This window comes from Solanum stenotomum, chromosome 12 (assembly GCF_019186545.1).
Source record: "Solanum stenotomum isolate F172 chromosome 12, ASM1918654v1, whole genome shotgun sequence".
In the NCBI taxonomy this organism is placed as follows: domain Eukaryota; kingdom Viridiplantae; phylum Streptophyta; class Magnoliopsida; order Solanales; family Solanaceae; genus Solanum; species Solanum stenotomum.
Window position 1 is genome coordinate 46,302,394 of NC_064293.1, and position 19,890 is coordinate 46,322,283.

A 19,890-nucleotide genomic window follows, 5' to 3' on the forward strand; every position below is an offset into this window, starting at 1 on the left:
TCGATGTTTGTAGGATTACTTGTCAATTGTCGTGTCTCCATTACTTAGGATACATAATGACACCAAATTCCCAATGGAGCTGCGTTTTCAACGTCCTCAGCATAAGGAAATTGATTATGCTTCTGTGAGGCTTGAGGCAGGGGACACAATCGACGATTCTATGACAGCCTTTAGTGCCATAAATCTCTCTGGGGGACGGAAGAAGACACTGAATTCTTTGAGTGTTGGTATGTTTCAAGCATATTCCCCCCTTTCATGTTTTGATATGGAAATTGCCTACCTATGAGAAAAAGAACTTTATGGAATTGATTCGGATGTCAAAAATTTACCTTTCTAGACAAAAAATTACCTTTCAACTCCTATTTAGACTCTTCCAAAAAAAAAAAAAGTAAAAAAAAGCACTCCTATTTAGAGCCTATTTAGATTGGCTTATTTGAGGTGTTTTTAAACAAAATAGCTTTTGAACACTTTTGTAGTGTTTGGGTAAAATAAAAAAGTGCTTATAAGCACTTGTTTTTAAGCCAACAACAACATACCCATAGAAATCCGACTAGCTAGGGTCTGGGAGGATAGAGTATACATAGTTCTTATCACTACCTCGGAAAGGTGGAGAGGCTGTTTTCAGAAGACCCTCGGTTCAACAAGCACTTGTTTTTAAGCCTAAATAACAAAAATAAGCCAAAAGCCGTAAGCTAGAAATTTTAACTTTATGGCTTTTGGCTTATAAGTCATAAGTCAAAAGCTAATCCAAACAGGCTCTTAGCCTCTCAGATAAGACAAGTGATATCTTGTCTAGACTCCTCAATAGGGATAAAATCTGCTATCTTTGATAGTTTCTGTAAATTGAAAATTCTGAAAATTTGTCCATAAAAGTTCTTAGCTGGAATTTTAGAAACCCTTGAAATTGAATGAGAATAATACAGACTTAAAATAGGTGAAAATAACCAAGCTTTTCATCACAAAACAAAGATATACAACCCTCAAAAGTTTGATTGTAATCTGGACGGTTTTTTACTTTGAGTAATCGAGATTAACCTGAGCTATTGGCTCTGTGCATGACACTTCTGTAGAAGAACTTATGCCTAAGAATGAATTTTGTATCTATGTATCAGATTCTAGAAGCTGTTCAAGGCACATAGAGTGGTAGCAGGAGCTAGAATTCAGTTGTTCGATACTAGACTTTATATCAGCTCATCATTTTGCTTGAATATATTCTTGGAACAAATTTACCGTGTGTATATGACCTTTGCTTAATTATGTGTCTTCCTTTGGCAGGGAACACTAGATCTATGGTATGTGACACATGGCCCAAAAAGATTAACATATTCTTAGTTAAGCCTTAGTAAATTCATGCTGTCTTATTACAAGTGTATAATTTGTGCTCTGTTCTGATGTAAGAAGATTTGGGAATTTTAAATGCAGAAAAGGGAAGTCTGAGATAAAAATTTGCTGAGTGGTACCTAAGTATTTCTGTGTCTCTTAAAGCGAAAAGCACAAAAAAGCGACAATGTCTCTGAGGCTTGAAGCAAAAAGTGAGAAGGGAAAGCGCCATCTCTTTGAGTGAAGCACATGATTTACAAAATATAAAAATACCAAACATATGTGAATTTGTACTATAATAACCAAAGCTCAATCAAAATAACTACTTTTTTTTTTGATAAAGTTAAAGTTGTATTCTCCAGCATCAAGGGTATGCTGGCTACCTCCAAAAAGTTACAATCTAAAACCATAATTACATAGATCATAGGAAATCTACCAACTGTTCTACTTCTTCTATACCATCTTCTTTACACCAAAAAAATGACATGTTAATGCAATTTTCTTTAACTTTCTGAATAGAGTTAGTAATATTCTCATGACACCTAAGGTTTCTTTCTCTCCAAATAGCCCCCCAGACACAAGTAGGTACTATAGACCCCCATTTTTTTTGGGTCTTGCCCCCCCCCCCCCCCCTCCCTCCTCATCCAGCAGCTCAGAAGATTAGTAGTATGTTCTGGCATCACCCAGGGCTCTTGAGAAATGCTGAGAACCATGCGCTACACCTGGCCAGTAACCCTACAGTGTAGGAATAAGTGGCTGTTAGTTTCTTCCTTCTCATGACAAAAACAAACATCTGGAAACAATCTGGAAGCCTCTTTTCTTGAGTTTTTCCTGAGTGAGACATACCCTTCTGATGACCAACCAGGTGAAGCATTTCACCTTGGTTGGGGTGTTGCCCTTCCATATTTGTTTCCATGGACCAAGAATTCCCCCAGAGTGAGTCATGACCTCTCTCTTATACAGTCTACGCACAGAGAGCTTACCATCAGAGTTATGTTTCCATCTTATACTATCTGCTTCTATTGTAAGGCCCGTGAATTCACCCAATTTGAGTAGTGTGAGAAATATATGGGAAAAATATTATTGAATTGTGTATCTAAATAGTTACATTGAGACCCTATTTATAGACACTACATTGAAATCCTTTTCCAACTAGGATTTCTATTCTTATTCTAAGTAGGAAATACTTATTTCTATTCTAACACTCCCCCTCAAGCTGGTGCATACAAATCATATGTACCTAGCTTGTTACAGATGTAATTAATACGAGGACATGTGAGGGACTTGGTGAAGATATCTGCAAGCTGATCATTTGACTTCACAAATTTCGTAACAATATCTCCCGAGAATATCTTTTCTCTGACAAAGTGACAGTCAATCTCAATGTGCTTAGTCCTTTCATGAAACACTGGATTTGTTGCGATATGAAGAGCTGCTTGATTATCACACACAAGTTCCATCTGATCAATTTTGCCAAATTTTAGTTCTCCCAGCAACTGTTTGATCCAAACTAGCTCACAAGTTAGTGTCGCCATTGCTCGATATTCTGATTCTGCACTAGATCGAGCAACCACATTTTGTTTCTTACTCTTCCACGACACCAAATTACCTCCTACTAAAACACAATATCCGGATGTCGAACGTCTGTCAGAGGGTGATCCTGCCCAATCAACGTCTGTATATCCAATGATATGCTCATGGCCTTGATCCTCAAAGAGTAGTCCTTTACCGGGAGCTGACTTTATATATCGCAGAATACGAACAACTGCTTCCCAATGACTATCACAAGGGGAAGCCATAAACTGACTTACAACACTCACAGGAAAAGAGATGTCAGGTCTAGTCACTGTGAGATAATTCAACTTTCCAACAAGCTGTCTATACCTTTCAGGATTACTAAGTGGCTCCCCCTGTCCAGGAAGGAGTTTAACATTCGAATCCATAGGAGTGTCAATAGGTCTACATCCCATCATTCCTGTCTCCTCAAGAATGTCTAAGGCATACTTGCGTTGAGAAATAACAATACCTGATCTAGACTGAGCAACCTCAATACCTAGAAAATACTTCAATCTGCCAAGGTTTTTAGTCTGGAAGTGCTTAAAGAGATGTTGCTTCAAATCGGTGATACCATCTTGATCATTACCGGTGATAATAATATCATCAACGTAAACAACCAAATAGATACATCGACTTGGTGCAGAATGCCGATAAAACACAGAGTGATCAGCTCCTCTACGAGTCATGCCAAACTCCTGAAATTACTGTGCTGAACTTCCCAAACCAAGCTCGAGGAGACTGTTTCAGACCATAGAGTGACCTACGCAATCGACATACAAGGCTACCAGACTCCCCTTGAGCAACAAAACCAGGTGGTTGCTCCATATAGACTTCTTCCTCAAGATCACCATGCAGAAAAGCATTCTTAATGTCTAACTGATGAAGAGGCCAATGACGAACAACAACCATAGATAGAAAAAGACGAACATATGCTATTTTAGCCACAGGAGCGAAAGTGTCACTATAATCTAGCCCAAATATCTGAGTATACCCTTTGGCAACAAGGCGAGCCTTAAGTCGATCAACCTGATCGTCTGGACCAATTTTGACTGCATAAACCCAACGACAACCAATAGTAGATTTACTTGCAGGAAGGGAGACAAGCTCCCAAGTATCACTCTTATGTAAAGCAGACATCTCATCAATCATAGCCTGCCTCCATCCAGAATGAGAAAGTGCTTCACCTGTAGTCTTAGGAATGGAAATAGAGGACAAAGACGACACAAATGCATAATGGGGTGATGATAGACGATGATAACTTAAGAAGTTATAATGTGGGTTAGTATTTCTAGTGGATCGTATACCTTTTTGAACTGCAAGTGGTTGGCTAGGAGGAGGCAAGTCCGCAGTAGGAACAGGGTCTGGCGCATGACATGAATCACTTGGGACTAGGGTTGGACGTGGACGGCGATGATAAGTTAGTAGTGGTGGCACTACAACTGGAGATGTAGAAGTAATCGTAGATTTCTCAAAGGTTGGCACAGGTAAAACCTGAGGTATGGGTAAGACCATAGATACATCAGGATGATCAGAAGATGTATAGTAAGGTTGAGACTCAAAAAATGTAACATCAGCGGACATAAGGTATCGATGAAGATCATGTGAATAACAACGATACCCTTTTTAAACTCGAGAGTAACCAAGAAAGACACATTTAAGGGCACGAGGAGCTAATTTATCTTTCCCTGGGGCTAAATTATGAACAAAGCATGTGCTCCCAAAGACACGAGGGGGGATAGGATAGAGATGTGACTGAGGAAACAGTATGGAATGTGGAACCTGATTCTGAATAGAAGAAGACGACATTCTATTAATTAAATAACAAGATGAAAGGACTGCATCACCCCAAAAACGCAGCGGAACATGGGATTCAATGAGGAGAGTGCGAGCAGTCTCAATGAGATGCCTATTCTTTCTTTTTGCTACACCATTTTGCTGAGGAGTGTATGGACAAGATGTTTGGTGAATAATTCCTTGGTGAGACATAGACTCCTGAAACTGGGATGATAAGTATTCTAAGGCATTATCACTACGAAAAGTACGAATAAAACCACCAAACTGATTTTGTATTTCAGCAAAGAAACTGTTGAATATAGAAAATAACTCAGAACGATCTTTCATTAAGAAAACCCAAGTGCATCCAATGAAACTAACAAAATAACGAAATCCTAAGGTGGAACTGACTCTACTAGGACCACAAATATCATAATGAACTAATGAAAAAATAGACTCTGAACGACCCTCAGTACTACGTGAAAATGTAGCACGAGTGTGTTTCCCAAGTTGACACGACTCACAATCTAATGTGGATAAACTAGACAAACTAGGCACCATCTTTTGCAGTTTGGATAGACTTGGATGTCCCAAACGTTTGTGAATTAGATCTGGGGAATTTGTAACGGAGCATGCTGTTAAGGAATTTGAAGAGGTAAGATAGTAAAGGCCTTGTGATTCATATCCTGTTCCAATCATCTGTCCCGTACTGCGGTCCTGCATGAGAAAAAAATCATCAAAAAAGGTTATGCTACAATGTAGGGCTTTCGTCAAACGACTAACCGATGCTAGATTAAAAGGAGAACCAGGGACATAAAGAACAGCGTCTAGGGTGACAGAAGATACGGGTTTGGCTTTTCCAACCCCTTTTGGTTTTGGATCCCATTGTCTAAAGTAATAGCTGGAAGAGATTGTGAATAAACAATATCAGACAATAGTGATTTATTACCAGAGATATGATCAGAAGCCCCTGAGTCTATGACCCATGATCCAAGAGTGCTAGACTGTGACACACAAGTAAATGAATTACCCGCAACAGAAACATCAGGTTGTGCAACCGAAACTACTTGTGGAGACGTTTGTTTATTTGCACGATACCGAAGGAACTCTTTATATTCCTTTAGAACAATAGGATCATAACTGGGTGGTGGACCATGCAAAATATAACATATATCACGAGTATGTCCAGGTTTATGACAATGACTACACTTGGATCGAGGTTTTCCAAAATGTTGTTTACTTGCGCGATTTCGAAGGAGCTCATTATATTCCTTTAGAACAATAGGATCATAATTGGGTGGTGGACCATGCAAAATATAACATATGTCACGAGTGTGTCCAGGTTTATGACAATGACTACACTTGGATCGAGATTTTCCAAAATGTTCCCTTCTTCGTCGATTCTCCATAGACTGGTATGTATGTTGGAAACTGACAGAAACTGCTACAGTGGTCTGAAAATGCCGGAATCTGCCCGCAGTGGCCTGAAAATTCTGATTTTACCGGGAACTTGCCAGAAACTGCCCTACAGTGGTCTGTTTTCGCCGGAAACTGCCTGTAAATCACCGGAACCCTAATTTCGGTGATCGGATCTGGAGAAAACTGACTGGGTTCTGGTCGGAAATACTGGACGACCCTAACAGAAGAAAACTGCTCGAAAACAGATGACCGAAGTAGCACTCACGCGCCAACGCGTGACCAGATCTTGCCGGAAAACTTCCACCTTTGAACGGAGCGTGGAGGCGCGTGAGGGGCTGTTTTCCGGTGGATCTAATTGGGGTTCGGTTGCCTGAGCTTCCCGAGCCTCGTGATGGTGTTGTCTTTCGCACAACACCCTCAGAATGAAAGATGACACAAATCAGTCCCAACTGTCGTCGCCGGAATTTGACACGGTGACTTGAAGTTTCTCACCAATGCTCCGATACCATGTGAGCAATATATGGAAAAAATATTATTGAATTGTGTATCTAAATAGTTACATTGAGACCCTATTTATAGACACTACATTGAAATCCTTTTCCAACTAGGATTCCTATTCTTATTCTAAGTAGGAAATACTTATTTCTATTCTAACAAGTAGCAGTTCAGCAATTCTATCCACTTCCCAATCATTTAGATTTCTCCTGAAAGTGAGGTTCCATCCCTGAGGGGACCAAATCTCAGCAATTTTAGCCTCAGGATTGGTACAAAAAGGAAAAAAAGATCGGGAAGACCGAGTTTAACATCTAAGTACGATAAGGGAAATTTTACCCAACTCTAGTCAAAGGACCAAACACTTCTCAATTGGATCACTTGCGCATCATTGTTTGAACACATGGCTTCACTCATGAGGCGATAACTCCTTGCTTCGCATTGCTTCATTGCTTTAAGCAACAAAGGGATGTCTTTTCATAACACTGATATTGCCAATGACTCCTATTATGTTTTGTTCTTATTAGCTAATTACCTAAAACTTTGTTAAGGGCTCAATTGCTTTTGGAAACCATGACAGATCTGATGGTTTAACAGAGAGATTAAAGGTGCTTCGGAGGTTATGATGTTAAAAACTCAGTTTCTCATAAAAACAAATACAGAAATCTGCTAAGACTCAGTTGATCCCGTCATGAAATACTATATTTCTGTCTTCCCCTGTAGTAAATGTGCAATGTCAAATTTTCTTACTATTGTACTTAGTTTGAACCTATGTTGCATGAACTCTTCACTTTCGATGCTGAATGCGAGCCAGATTCTCCAAAAACACACTACTTTTGAAGAATCCGACACGCAACCATTGACATTTTTGAAGAGTCCGAGCAACATAGAATGGACATAGTTGATGTTCTGTTACAGCTGATAGCACTTGTTTATTCAAGCCAGCTATTGATGCCCCTTAATCTCTGAATATGCTCCTACCAAGGAAATTCATGATGTTGGAAATTAATTTGCAGGTAACTTCCTTCTTTCTTTTAGACCTGAAGTTACAGATGTCTTGACAAATTTTGAGAACCCATCAGCTTGCTGGTCAGATGATCTTAGAGGTGGAAAGCCTGTTAGACTATCTGGGATATTTGATAAACTAACTTACCAAGTGCGGAAAGCATTTTCTTTCCAACCAATCAAATATTCCTTAAGTACGGCACATTGTGCTATTGTGTCAGAGGATGGACGAGTTGCAAACATTCATTTTCTGGTCGAAAGCATTGGGAAAGACGTACCTATCATATATCCAGATAACTTTGGATATGCGCGTGTAGATAAAAATTCACCAGTTGCCTTGCAAGAGCAGAAAGAAATATTTCTGCTTCCTACTGTTCGCTTCACCAACTTCTTAGATATGGAGATTCATGTGAAACTCAATGATACAGGTGATAGCAAATCAAATCTGGTTCAAATGTTAGTTGATGCATTTTATTACTGACTACTGCTTTTGTACAGGTCTGCCATCTACTAATAGTGTTGACTGCATATGCAATGAGGCTACTATTCACTCTGGGTCGGCTGTCAACTTATATGCAAATCCTGCTGCAATTTATTTCACTGTTACCTTAACTTCATTTGGTACAAGCTGCAAACCAATCAATAGTAGTGACAGTGCGAGAAGGCTGCAGAAGCGCAAAACTAAAGTTCAGTTTTTGGATATCGAATTAGATTTTGACAATGGGAAGTATTTTGCTTTACTGAGATTATCTCGTGGACTAAGAGGGATATTGGAGGTAATGTTCCTACTGAGCTGATTATTACCTTACGGCTAGGTGTTAAATTTGCCTCTGTGTGTGCAGGCTGCTGTTTTTACTTCTTACACCTTGGAGAATAATACCGAATTTTCCTTGTTTTGTTTTCCTGCAAATCATAAGCTTGTTTCTAGGTAATCTTCGATCCAAGATGATTTGTAATTTTTTCGTTTGACTCAGTTTTGTTCTTTGCTGAGTGATACTATTATATCCAGGCATGCCGGGGAAAATATTGCTTCCCTAGTGTCTCCAGAATTAGGATCTTATCTTCCTCCCAGATCAATAAAATCATGGCTCAGCAAGTAAATTATTTTTACTAGTTTTATTGAGTCCATATTGTCTCTCCTTTTCCATCTATCAGCGGTTATGACATAACAGTTTTTGACCCTGCATGATTCCTGCTTACCATTACTAGATGCCACAAGGTGCACATCACACTCTTGGATGAGAGAGCTTCCAAAGCACCCTTGAACTTGGATGTTTTATCAGGCCTTACAGGGTTGAACCTTGAAGTGGAAGGAGAATATGGTTCTAAAACTGTTACGAAGTTAGGAGTCTCTTTGAAACCATCTGCTAGCAAAGTAGTTCCACTGCAGGTTGTATCAATGTATCCCAGATATGTCATACTAAATGAGTCGGACGAAATCATCACTGTCCGTCAATGTTTCGTGGAGGTTAGTCTTTGTTTTAGTTTTTTGATCCTAGCTTTCACTTGCTGTGTAAAACTGATAGAGTTGAGGACTAAATCCATTTTTGTCTTAGGAGGATGGCACTGACACAGTTGTTACACTCAACAGTAAACAGAGAACAGCATTAACTTTGAGGAGTAGAAATGAGATAACAACAATGAAAAGAAACCCCTTCTTAGAGAGTTTCCTCAAAAAACATGCAAAATCCCATAATGACTCATCATTTTTTGTTCAATTTCAACCAAATAAGGCCAATTTCTCCTGGTCAGGACCAGTTTGTATTGCTTCACTTGGACGATTTTTTCTTAAATTCAAGAAGTCGTCTGATTCTGTTCAACAATCAGATCTTGCAACACAGCATAACTCAGACATCTGTGAATTTGCCACTGTTCATGTGGTTGAAGATGGTCCTACAATTGTATTACGCTTCTGTTGGCCAGCAAATATAGACCTGCCTTACCGGATTGAGAACCACTTGGAAAATACTTCTATTACATATTATCAGAAGGTTTTGCATATGTTTTCATTGTTTCCAATGCTTTGACCTTGCAAGTTGCAACATATTGTTCTCAGGCAATTAACTCTTATTGTGTTCCTTTATCTTGGTGAACCTGCAGGGTTTACCAGAGCCGGAGGTTTTGGCATCTGGAAGTAGTGCTGACTATGTCTGGGATGACCTGAGACTTGACCATAAGCTTGTTGTCCAGATTGACGGTAGCTGTCGACTTCTTAAAACTTCCACTAGAACAGATTCTAAATAAGTTTAATTGCATATGCACACTCATTATTTTAGTCTCCTTTTTTCAGTTAAGATTAGTCTGTTGTATTTAATGCATTGATTTTGAATAGCGTGAACCATCTAATCCAAAAGTTTTAGCTGTTAAAAGAGGGGGGGGGGGGGGATTATTTGATTAGTCAAGTTATAAAGCAGTGTTTTCACAGAATTCACATTAAAAATTGAATTTCAAAGTTTTATTTAAAGATGATACATTTCTGTGAAAAGGTATGGTAATATATCAATAAAAATCAACTAATACGTCTTAGTCCCAAACTAGTTAGGATCACCTATATATGCATCCTCCACATTCATTTCATCCAATTTAGGCCAGGTTGTTGCTATGCTTAACAATATGTCGTTTAAGGCAACATAACCAGACGTTTGCTAATGCTCACACTTATCCTTACACTACCATTGAAGTCTCTAACCAGGTCAAAAGGAATTTTAGTGCAACAGTCGCAGCGACAACTAAGCCTTAATCCTCATTAGTTAATATCGTCTATATGGACCATTTCCTTGCTTAAAAATTATATCTAGGAAAATGAAGAATCAGTTGTGCTCTGTTGAACTGGAGGTACTGTTTTTTACCTTTTATGATGGGAAGTGCGTGTCTTGTTCACTTGTGTATGTATTGTTTTAAAAAAAAATAAAGTATCAGCTGTGCTTTCTGTTTGATTGGAGGTACTGTTTTTACCATTTGTGCTGGGAAGTACTTGTCTTGTTCACATGTGCATGCATTTTTTTTCCAACTTAGTATGACGGTATAATCCCGTAGTTTTTATCTTGCAGCTGTACATCTACAACGTGAAATAAACTTGGATAAAGTGCGTGAATGGAAACCATTTTACAGAATTAAGCAACAGAGAGGTTTAGGGTTTCATTTACCTCTGGAAAAGAAGCCAGAAGATCCAAAGAAAAATTGGTTTCGGCAATTAACTGGCATGGAGATCAATAAGCTAGGTTATGAAGTATATGCAGAGGGCTTGACTAGGGTTCTGAGAATTTGTGAGTTTTCTGATAGACGAAGAGGGGACACTTCATTCCATTCCTGCACAAAGATGCAGCTAAGAATCTCCTGTTTTGCAATTCAATTACTGGAACGTGCAAAGCAAGTAAGTATAATTATTTTGGTTTTTTGCCATCATTGTGTCCTTAACCATTTTTCATATATCTGTTTGATTATTTCAAACTAACAGTTTCAATGTGCTTGAGTGAATTGATTTTCTCTGGAAATATTAATACCTAGTTGGCTAATCTTGAATAAGTTATACAATGAAAATAGTATGTTCCCTTCCATTGGCCCTTAAGAATGGGTCATCTGCATAGACATCCAAACTGACTTTCTTGTTGAGGAGGTTTTGCACTTAGGAAATGGACTTTTTTTAGTAATATCACAGACTAGAGGTTATTTGTCTTCTGTTTCTTGAGATCAGTCTTATTCATTTTCTTTCCTGTGATGAAATGTAATGGTGTAGCATCTTCCATGGTATGTTCACATTCCCCTCTAAGTCAAATACTCCCTTCTTCCGAAGTTTTTCTTGAAATTGGTAACTGGTTAGAAAAATTTAATGCCGGCCACTGAATTCTCAATTGCTTGCAAGCTTTCTTCTTTCTCACTCTACCCTTACACTTTACACCCAAAACCGCCAACCTATGTTGGGTGGTCTAGGTTGGTAGTCAGCACTTCTCCTGGTACAACTTTACAGTCCGTACATGAGGTTCTGTCCCATCGTACTTGGGACAAATCTAATTGTCAATGTTCCCCAGACTCCACTTGTGGATTACATTGGGTATGCGTTTTTGTGGGAATATCTTTCTTTAACATATGTGTTAGCTTCTTCTAAATCAAAGCTAAAGCGAACTGCTGGATAGCTTTTCCTTCCTCATTTCCAGTTCTATATAGTGCTTCGTCTAAACCATGAGTATCTTTACCCCCGTGACCATTTAGATCTCCACTAGTGAAGATATATTGGTTGCCTGGAATCCCTTGAACCAGGGTGTTATATTTTCCCAAAATTTAGTTTTAGCCTCCGTATCTAATCCTATTTGTAGAGCGTATGCACTGATAATATTGATTGTTTCATTTTTCCATGTAAGACTTAATGGGAACTCGCTTTACCCTATCACCTTATCGTTTAGTCCTGGTTCTACAATAATTCCCACTCCATTCCTATTCTTTTTACCCCACAATATCATAATTTAATTAAACATGTGTTACTATCTCTCTAGTGTTTGTCCCTGTCCATTTAGTTTCTTGTAGGCATGCAATATCAACACTCCTCCAACAACGACCACCACTAGCCAAAACATATATGAGTTGCATAGCATCATGTGTCTTTTCAATAACTCCTCAGATTTGATTTGCATAGTTCCATTCGTCTTTCCGGTGACTCCTCAAATCTAATTTGCGTAGGGTTGTGCCATCATTCCAACCCAACCCATATAATTTTTCTTTTTCAGTAGTGTCGTGCCATCATTCCGACCTACTCATATTATTTCTCTTTTTCAATATGGTCGTTCTATCAATTCGAACTATCCCATATAATTTCTATTTTCTAGTTGGGTCGTGACATCATTCCGACCCTACCCAGATAATTTTATTTCTTAGATTGTGACCACTTTTAGCCATCAAATCTAATACTCCGGCATATGAGCATGTTCCGACCAATTTTTTGGCGACTTGTTTAATATCGACTCATCTATTGATTCCAACATGAACCATGTACTTTATACTAGATTTTGAACACTTACAATGTTCGCTGCATTGTGAAGAAGTCTATATGGAGCAACCACCAAATTTTGTTGCTCAGGGGGAATTTAGTAGCCTTGTATGTTGATTACATAAGTCACTCTATGGTCTGAAACAGTCTTTGCAAGCTTGGTTTGGGAAGTTCCAACACTGTAATTTTATCACTCTGTGTTTTATCGGCATTATGCATCAAATTCAGTATTTCATGAGAAGATCAAGCACATTGAAATTTATTGTCAATTTTGTGAAGTCGAGTTATCAACTCGCAGATGTCTCACCAAGCCCCTCATCGGTCCTCGTGTTAATTACATTTGTAACAAGCTAGATACATGAATTGTATGCACTAGCTTGAGGGGGAGTGTTAGAATATGAATAGGTTTATACAATCCTATTAGAATAGGAATAGGTTTATACAATCCTATAAGAATAAGAATAGGTTTATACAATCCTATTAGAATAGGAATAGGAATAGAAATAGAAATAGGAATACTAAATAGTATCCTACTTGGTAAAGGATTGTATTCTAGGGTCTATAAATAGGGTCTCAATGTAATAATGTAGACACAACAACAATTCAATAATAATATTTTCCTCTATTTCTCACAAAATGTAAATATGGGGGGGATGGATTCTGGTGTAGTAACATAAGCACAGATGCCTATGGAGCGGGGGTTTGGAGAGCTATTAGAAACTTATGGCCCAAGTTAGAAGCAAATTTACATATCAAGGTGGGGGATGGAAGGAGAACTAGATTCTGGTGGGATGTATGGATCAAACAAACCCCCCTAAAAGACCTGTTTCCTGATCTATTTATTTTGTGCACCAATTCTGAGGCAATGATCAGTGATTGCTGGACAGCACAAGGTTGGAATCTCAATTTCAGAAGACTTCTAAATGATTGGGAAATAGAGAGAGTAGCCAAATTGCTGGAGGAAGTGGGGGATTTTGCAGACACCATTACTGCCAATGATGTTGTTAGATGGTCACACAGTAAGGATGGGATCTTCACAGTTGGCACGGCATATAAAAAGGAGTGCAACTCGCAAAGTAGCAGATACCAGAGTTCATGGAAAAATATCTGGAGGACTGCAGCACCAACAAAAGTTAAATGCTTACTTGGTTGGTCATTAGAAAGGCATGCTTTGACACATGAAGTCTTGAGGAAGAAAAGAAAGATCATAGTTCCGTGGTGCTCTTTATGTGGGAAGACAGGGGAAACTAACGGTCACCTATTCTTACATTGTACTTTCACAGCACAAACATGGTCCATGTTTCTCAACTTTTCAGAAGTGAAATGAACTATGCCCGAACATACAGCTAATTTACTTAGTTGTTGGATCAGGAGAAAGGAGAGGAATAGTAGAAATTTTGAAGATATATCCAATTCTATTCACAAGGTTAAATGGAATTGCATTGTATCTCTATATTTTTGTTGTAAAGAGATAGGATTAGAGGATTCAGATCAACTTTTAGAATTCTTAGGATCCTTGTAAGTATTATGCTTTTTGTTCTTTTCTGATTTTCTAAAGGTCCCCAGCATATCCTTAATGCTGAAGAATACAATGTTTACCAATTCTCAAAAAAAAAAAAGGATGAAGTTCAATTTGATCTTCTGCACATCATTCTCTAAGCTCTCAAAACATCTGGAATTCCTCTCCTTCCAAATTGTCCACTAGATACAAGCTAGGACAATTCTCCATCCACTCCTATCCCAGTGTTTTGGACGGCGAAAGACGACAAAAGGCGACAAGGGCCTGCCTCGCCTCGTGGCGAGGCGCTTGCCTTTTTGAATTGAGGCGTCAATTAATACCAAAAATTTAAAATATTAACTACATATATAAATATCCAAAATCTCAATAGCAAGAACATGTATTAGCAAATATTTCAATTCAAAAACTAATAGTAGATAATAAAAGTCCAGAACTTGAATCACTCAATAATTCATAAGACAATTGACAAGCAATACTATATTAATTTAGTATAAAACTAAATTGAATAGGGAAGAAATAAATATAGAAGGATTGAATTTTTTTTAAAATATAGGCAGTCAGTTCACTGTTCAACTACCACTGAAAAACAGAGTAGAGAAGAAGAAGAAGAGAAAAAGAGAAGAAGAACAGAAGAAAAAGAAGAAGAGGAGAAGAACAGAAGAAGAAGAAGACAAGAACTGAAGAAAAAAAAAAGGGAAGAAGAACTTATGTACCGAGCAGCAATCGCGAAGGTCTTGTCCTCTCGAAGGCCAGAGAGTTGCGACTCGCGAGGAAGAGGAGAAGAAGAGCACAGGTCGCAATAGAGAGAAGAGGAGCCCAGGTTTGCAAAAACACCCAAAAAAACCCTAATTTTGCCTTTTAATTATTAAATCAGACCCTTTTAAAAAGAAACACTGAAAAGGCGATGCCTTTCACCTCGCCTCGCGATGTCGCCTTTCGCCTTTAGGTACGCCATCGATCGCCTTTCTGAAATCACATTGCCATGCCAGTAAAAGGCGACGATGCCTCGCCTCACCTTTGGCAAGAAGGCGAGCGCCTTTCAGAACACCGTCCTATCCTTAGCATGTGAACATGTTCCTTCCCAGCTGCTAAGAGCCGTTGTTATCTTGCCTGGCATTGTCCATGCTATACCCTTAGGGTTTAGGATGATTCTCCACAAATGAGATGTGTATGGACAATGCAAAAATAGATGGTTAAATGTCTCAGCTGTTTTTTTACACAAGAAGCATCTTGAGCACAGTTTCATACCTCTGCTCATCAAGTTGTCCACTGTTAGAGTGGCCTCCTTTGCTAGTAAACATACAAAAATTGATACCTTGTGGGGAACTTTTATCCTCCAAATCTGCTTCCATGACCAGTTTGCTATCTGGTGGTTGGACTGGTTCATTATTTTGTAGGCAGCATTGACCTTAAAAATGTCGTTGGAGTTGCCCTGCCACCATAAATGATCTTCATCAGCTTGAACCCTAGGAAATTGATCGAGTTTGCTGAGGAAATCAGCCACTCTTTGAACCTTCCAATCATTGAAATGTCTTCTAAAATTCAAGCTCCACCCGTCAGATGTCCACATGTCAGCTATAGTTTTTTGTTGGTGAAGGACTAGGTTGAAGATATCCGGAAAGACCCGTTCCATGATACCAACCTCATTCCAATTATTCTTCCAAAAACTAGTTTTGTTTCCATTTGCCACTTTGATTCTTGATTGGGTTTTCAACTCACTCCAGAGGACTCTGATAGACCTTCATAGGCTGACCTCTTATGGAGTATTGACCTCCTTGGTCATCCAGCTATCCTCTTGTTCATATTTGGCTTTAATCAGTCTTCCCCACAATAGGTGGTGTTCTTTAGTGAACTTCCACAACTACTTCATTATAAGAGCTTTACTTTGGATTTTCAGGTTCTTGATACTCAAGCCACCCTACTTTTTTCCACAAATGACTGAGTTTCACTTGACCATATGATAGCCTTTCCTCTCTTTGTCACCATGCCATATGAAGCTCCTTCTGATTCTATCCAATCTCTTGATGACCCCTGCTGGAATGGGAAACAATGACATCATGAATGTTGGAAGTGAATCAAGGACTAAGTTGATCAAAGTCAGTCTACCTCCTCTTGACAAGTATTGGGTCTTCCATCTTGCCAATTTCTTTTCACATTTCTTAATAACAGTATCCCAAATCTCAATAGACTTTGACTTGTCCCCAAAGGCATTCCTAGATAAATGGTTGGCAAAGACCCTACCTTTCCTCCTAGAATAGATGCCAATAGGTTCATGTGGGGAATATCATTAATGGGGTAAAGGAAGCTCTTACCCCAGTTAATGAAGGCCTGAGATGTCTTCAAAGAGCACTAGGATTATTTTGAGATGTCTCAATTGGTTTCTATCAGCATCACAAAATATGAGGATGTCGTCAGCATATTGCAAATGAGTCACCTCTAGGCTATCACTACTCCCTGCCCTAGCTACCTCAAAACTCTATATCCATCCATACAAATTAGTTGTTTTGAACATAATGTTCAGTCCTTCCATGGCAATGATAAACAAAAAAAGGAGACAAAGGATCTCCTTGCCTGAGACCCCTCCGAGCCTTGAAGAAGCCAGAAAGTGATCCGTTAATTAACGCAGAATAACTAACAGTGGATATTCAAAATCTGATCCAGTGTATCCATTTTTTCCCAAAACCCAACTTCTTCAGCATACATAGCAAGTACTCCAAGTTTACATGATCATATGCTTTTTCTCAATCTAGTTTGCATAGGATACCAGGTTTCTTTTGTTTCACTCTTGAGTCTATTGCTTCATTTGCCGCTAAAACTGCAAATCACTCATTTCAGCCTCTCTGTCACTTAAGAGAATAATTTGTAGATCTTTCCTATCAAGCTAATAGGCCTATAATCTCTTAATTCCTTAGCACCTTTCTTCTTAGGGATAAGAGTTATGAATGTTGCAATGAAGCTTCTTTCAAAAATTTCCTGCTCATGGAAGTTATGAAAGGCATTCATAATGTCCAATTTCACAATCTCGAAACCCATGGAGAAACCATCTGGACCAGGAGCTTTATCTCCTGCACACAATTTCAGACACCTTAAGACTTCCTCCTCAGTGAAGTTTTCCTGCAATCTCACCTTGTCTTCCACTGAAAGAGTGGGACAATTATTGAGCATGCTGGTAGGTCTCTAGTGAGTGGTCTCTGAATACAACTTTTGGTAGAAGTCAATAATGGCACTTTCTATTCTTGTAGTCTTCTCGGTTAATTCGCCTTGTACCATAAGTTGGTCTATGTTGTTGAACCTTTTATGAGTGTTTGCAACTTTATGAAAGAACTTGGTGTTCCTATCGCCTTCCTTTAACCATAAGGCCCTTGACTTTTGCCTCCACGCAACTTCTTCATTTTTAATCAGACCCTCAAATTCTAAGGTTAAAGCTGCTTTCTTGGATGATTCTTCTTCTGTGAGAGGTCTATATTCCAGTATCAAATCCATTTCAGGAATTGTTCTAAGGTTTGTTTTATATGGATCACTAGGTTGCCAGCCTCACTTCTGCTCCATTCCTTTAGTTTATGTTTGAGTGCCTTCAGTTACATGATAGCACAAAGTCAGGCCTCCCTTTAAAATTGAAAGAGTTCCACCACTGTTTGATCCTGTCACTGAAGCCTGCAGTCCCAAGCCACCAGTTTTCAAATTTAAAATAGTTCTTCTCTTTTTCCAAGAACCACCGTGTAAAACCAAAGGAATGTGATCAGAGGCCAACCTTTGCAAAGGGGACTGCTTTTATGTTGCTAAAACAATCATCCCATTCTTCTGAGAGCAAGAATCTGTCGATCCTGGAGGCTGTGTCTTGATTGTCCCCCTTGAACCAAGTATAACTGCCATCTTGCAGCTGAAGGTCTATTAAGTTCATATCTTCAATGAAATCTGAGAACTCTATCATCCCTCTTGATCTCCTGTTGCAGTTTCTCTTCTCCGTATATTTATTATTTTAACGAAAGGTAAATTTTCTTTTCTGAAGTTGAGAAAACAAACGATCTTATTAATTCAATATTCAGATCTTAGATACAATGTCTTAGTAATAAGATGTGTACTTATGTTTAGACATCTTAACTGTAATAAAAACAAACGGAGGTTAATATAATCAGATAAAGAAATCATCCCATTGTCTCACTGCTTGAATCCCAAATTGAAATAGAGCTTGTGAGTGCTAAAGACTCTTGGGAATATTCTGTTGACCAAAAAGTTCGCCAGAAAAATAATCAAATTGCTGGAAGATCATTGGGGATGGTTGAGACTTGATTTCAGATCAATGATTGGGTGAAAAATGGATGAAAGCTCTTGAAAAGGAAAAATCTGGAAAAAAAAAAACTGATTAGAATGTTCATAAATATCGTCCGGAAATTTGGAAAATTGATTGGGTAATGTTTCAACCTCAGTCGACTCTTAGGCTATAATCCTAGAAAATAACTAAAAGTTGAGAATCTCATCAGAGGGGACGACAAATTCATTCCAACCCCAGCTTCCGGCCGTCAGAGACTCCTGGAACTTGGATGGGGTGGTTTTGGAAGGTTGACTTGACCCCCAGAATTTAAAGAGCCCCTTATAGCAGGGAAGTTAGCACTTGCTGGCACCAGAATTCATTGAAAGATTCCGACTTCTGTTTGGTGCATAGCACTGTGTCAAGCTTCTGATGATGATGTGGCCTCTTAGTTGGTTGCTTGCTTAAGAATATATAATCTTCTTTGGTGCTTGATTATGTGCAACACCCACAGAAATGCAAATGCAATGGTTGCCAAATAACATCTAATGGTGAAACTCCTCGTCTTTTTGACGATGCTGGTAAATGCACAATGAATGTTTCTTACAGAAGCTCTGGTAAACTGGTGGTATGCTTATATACACTTGAACAATCTTCTCCGCTTGAGCTAAGCTCTTGGGGTTGAGTTAGACCTAAGCCCTATATCTTTACATGGTATTTGTAACACTCCCCCTCAAACTAGGCATGATCAATATGTATGCTCCAGCTTGAGGGGAGTGTTATAGAATGTATATAGACTTCATTGTTCATTCTTAGCAATGTACATAGCCATATTTAGGTAGCAAATTTGTAGGAATCCTTCTTTATTTCTTTCCTTAATTAACACCTAATGTATTGTATTTAGACATTGCTTACAGCTTACCTATTGGAATACTATAACTTCTTCCATCTGATTACATGGTATTAATGCCAAGTCCTTCCCCGTTTAGGTAGCAAATTTGTAGGAATCCTTCTTTATTTCTTTCCTTAATTAGCACCTAATGTATTTTATTTAGACATTGCGTACCTATTGGAATTATTCAACTTCTTTCATCCAATTACATGGTATCAGTGCCAAGTCCTTCCCCGTTTGTGCCCCCGTGTTATATTGTCCATGCTCCATTGGGCCTAGGCATGAAGGAGGTGTTAGAATGGGTTAAAGTCTCACATTGGTTGGGGAATGGATTGGTTATCTGTTTATATGAATTTGGGCAATCCTCCTTTCTTGAGCTAGCATTTTGGGTTGGATTAGGCCCAAGTGTTGTATCTTAACGAAAATATACAAAATTCTAACTATCTATTTGGGACACTAACTCTATGTTACATAGTGTATGTCTAATATTTGAAATAACTACATAACAAATGTAGAATCACTTCTCCTTGTAAATATAATCTAGAGAAGTCTGTGAATGTCCACGAAGTCAAAAAAACAGAACCTCTAAGCATATTCAGAAGTTGCATTCTAAAGACAAGAAGATTTGCTTCTTTTCTGTTAGGAAAGCAAGAAGACTGTTCCGGGATCATGAGGATAGTGCT

The 19,890-nt window shown here is 38.6% G+C and overlaps 1 protein-coding gene across 2 annotated transcripts in view; it reads left to right on the forward strand.

Moving 5' to 3' along the window:
• Window positions 1-19,890, forward strand: part of LOC125847727 (uncharacterized) — a 46,605-nt gene that overhangs the window by 20,723 nt on the left and 5,992 nt on the right. For both annotated transcript variants that reach the window (XM_049527401.1, XM_049527400.1), the window contains exons 16-24: window positions 14-227; window positions 7,578-7,994; window positions 8,065-8,342; window positions 8,409-8,494; window positions 8,576-8,662; window positions 8,776-9,034; window positions 9,123-9,557; window positions 9,667-9,763; window positions 10,617-10,939. In XM_049527401.1, coding sequence (XP_049383358.1) covers window positions 14-227; window positions 7,578-7,994; window positions 8,065-8,342; window positions 8,409-8,494; window positions 8,576-8,662; window positions 8,776-9,034; window positions 9,123-9,557; window positions 9,667-9,763; window positions 10,617-10,939 — 2,196 coding nt within the window. The remainder of the gene's footprint in view (window positions 1-13; window positions 228-7,577; window positions 7,995-8,064; window positions 8,343-8,408; window positions 8,495-8,575; window positions 8,663-8,775; window positions 9,035-9,122; window positions 9,558-9,666; window positions 9,764-10,616; window positions 10,940-19,890) is intronic.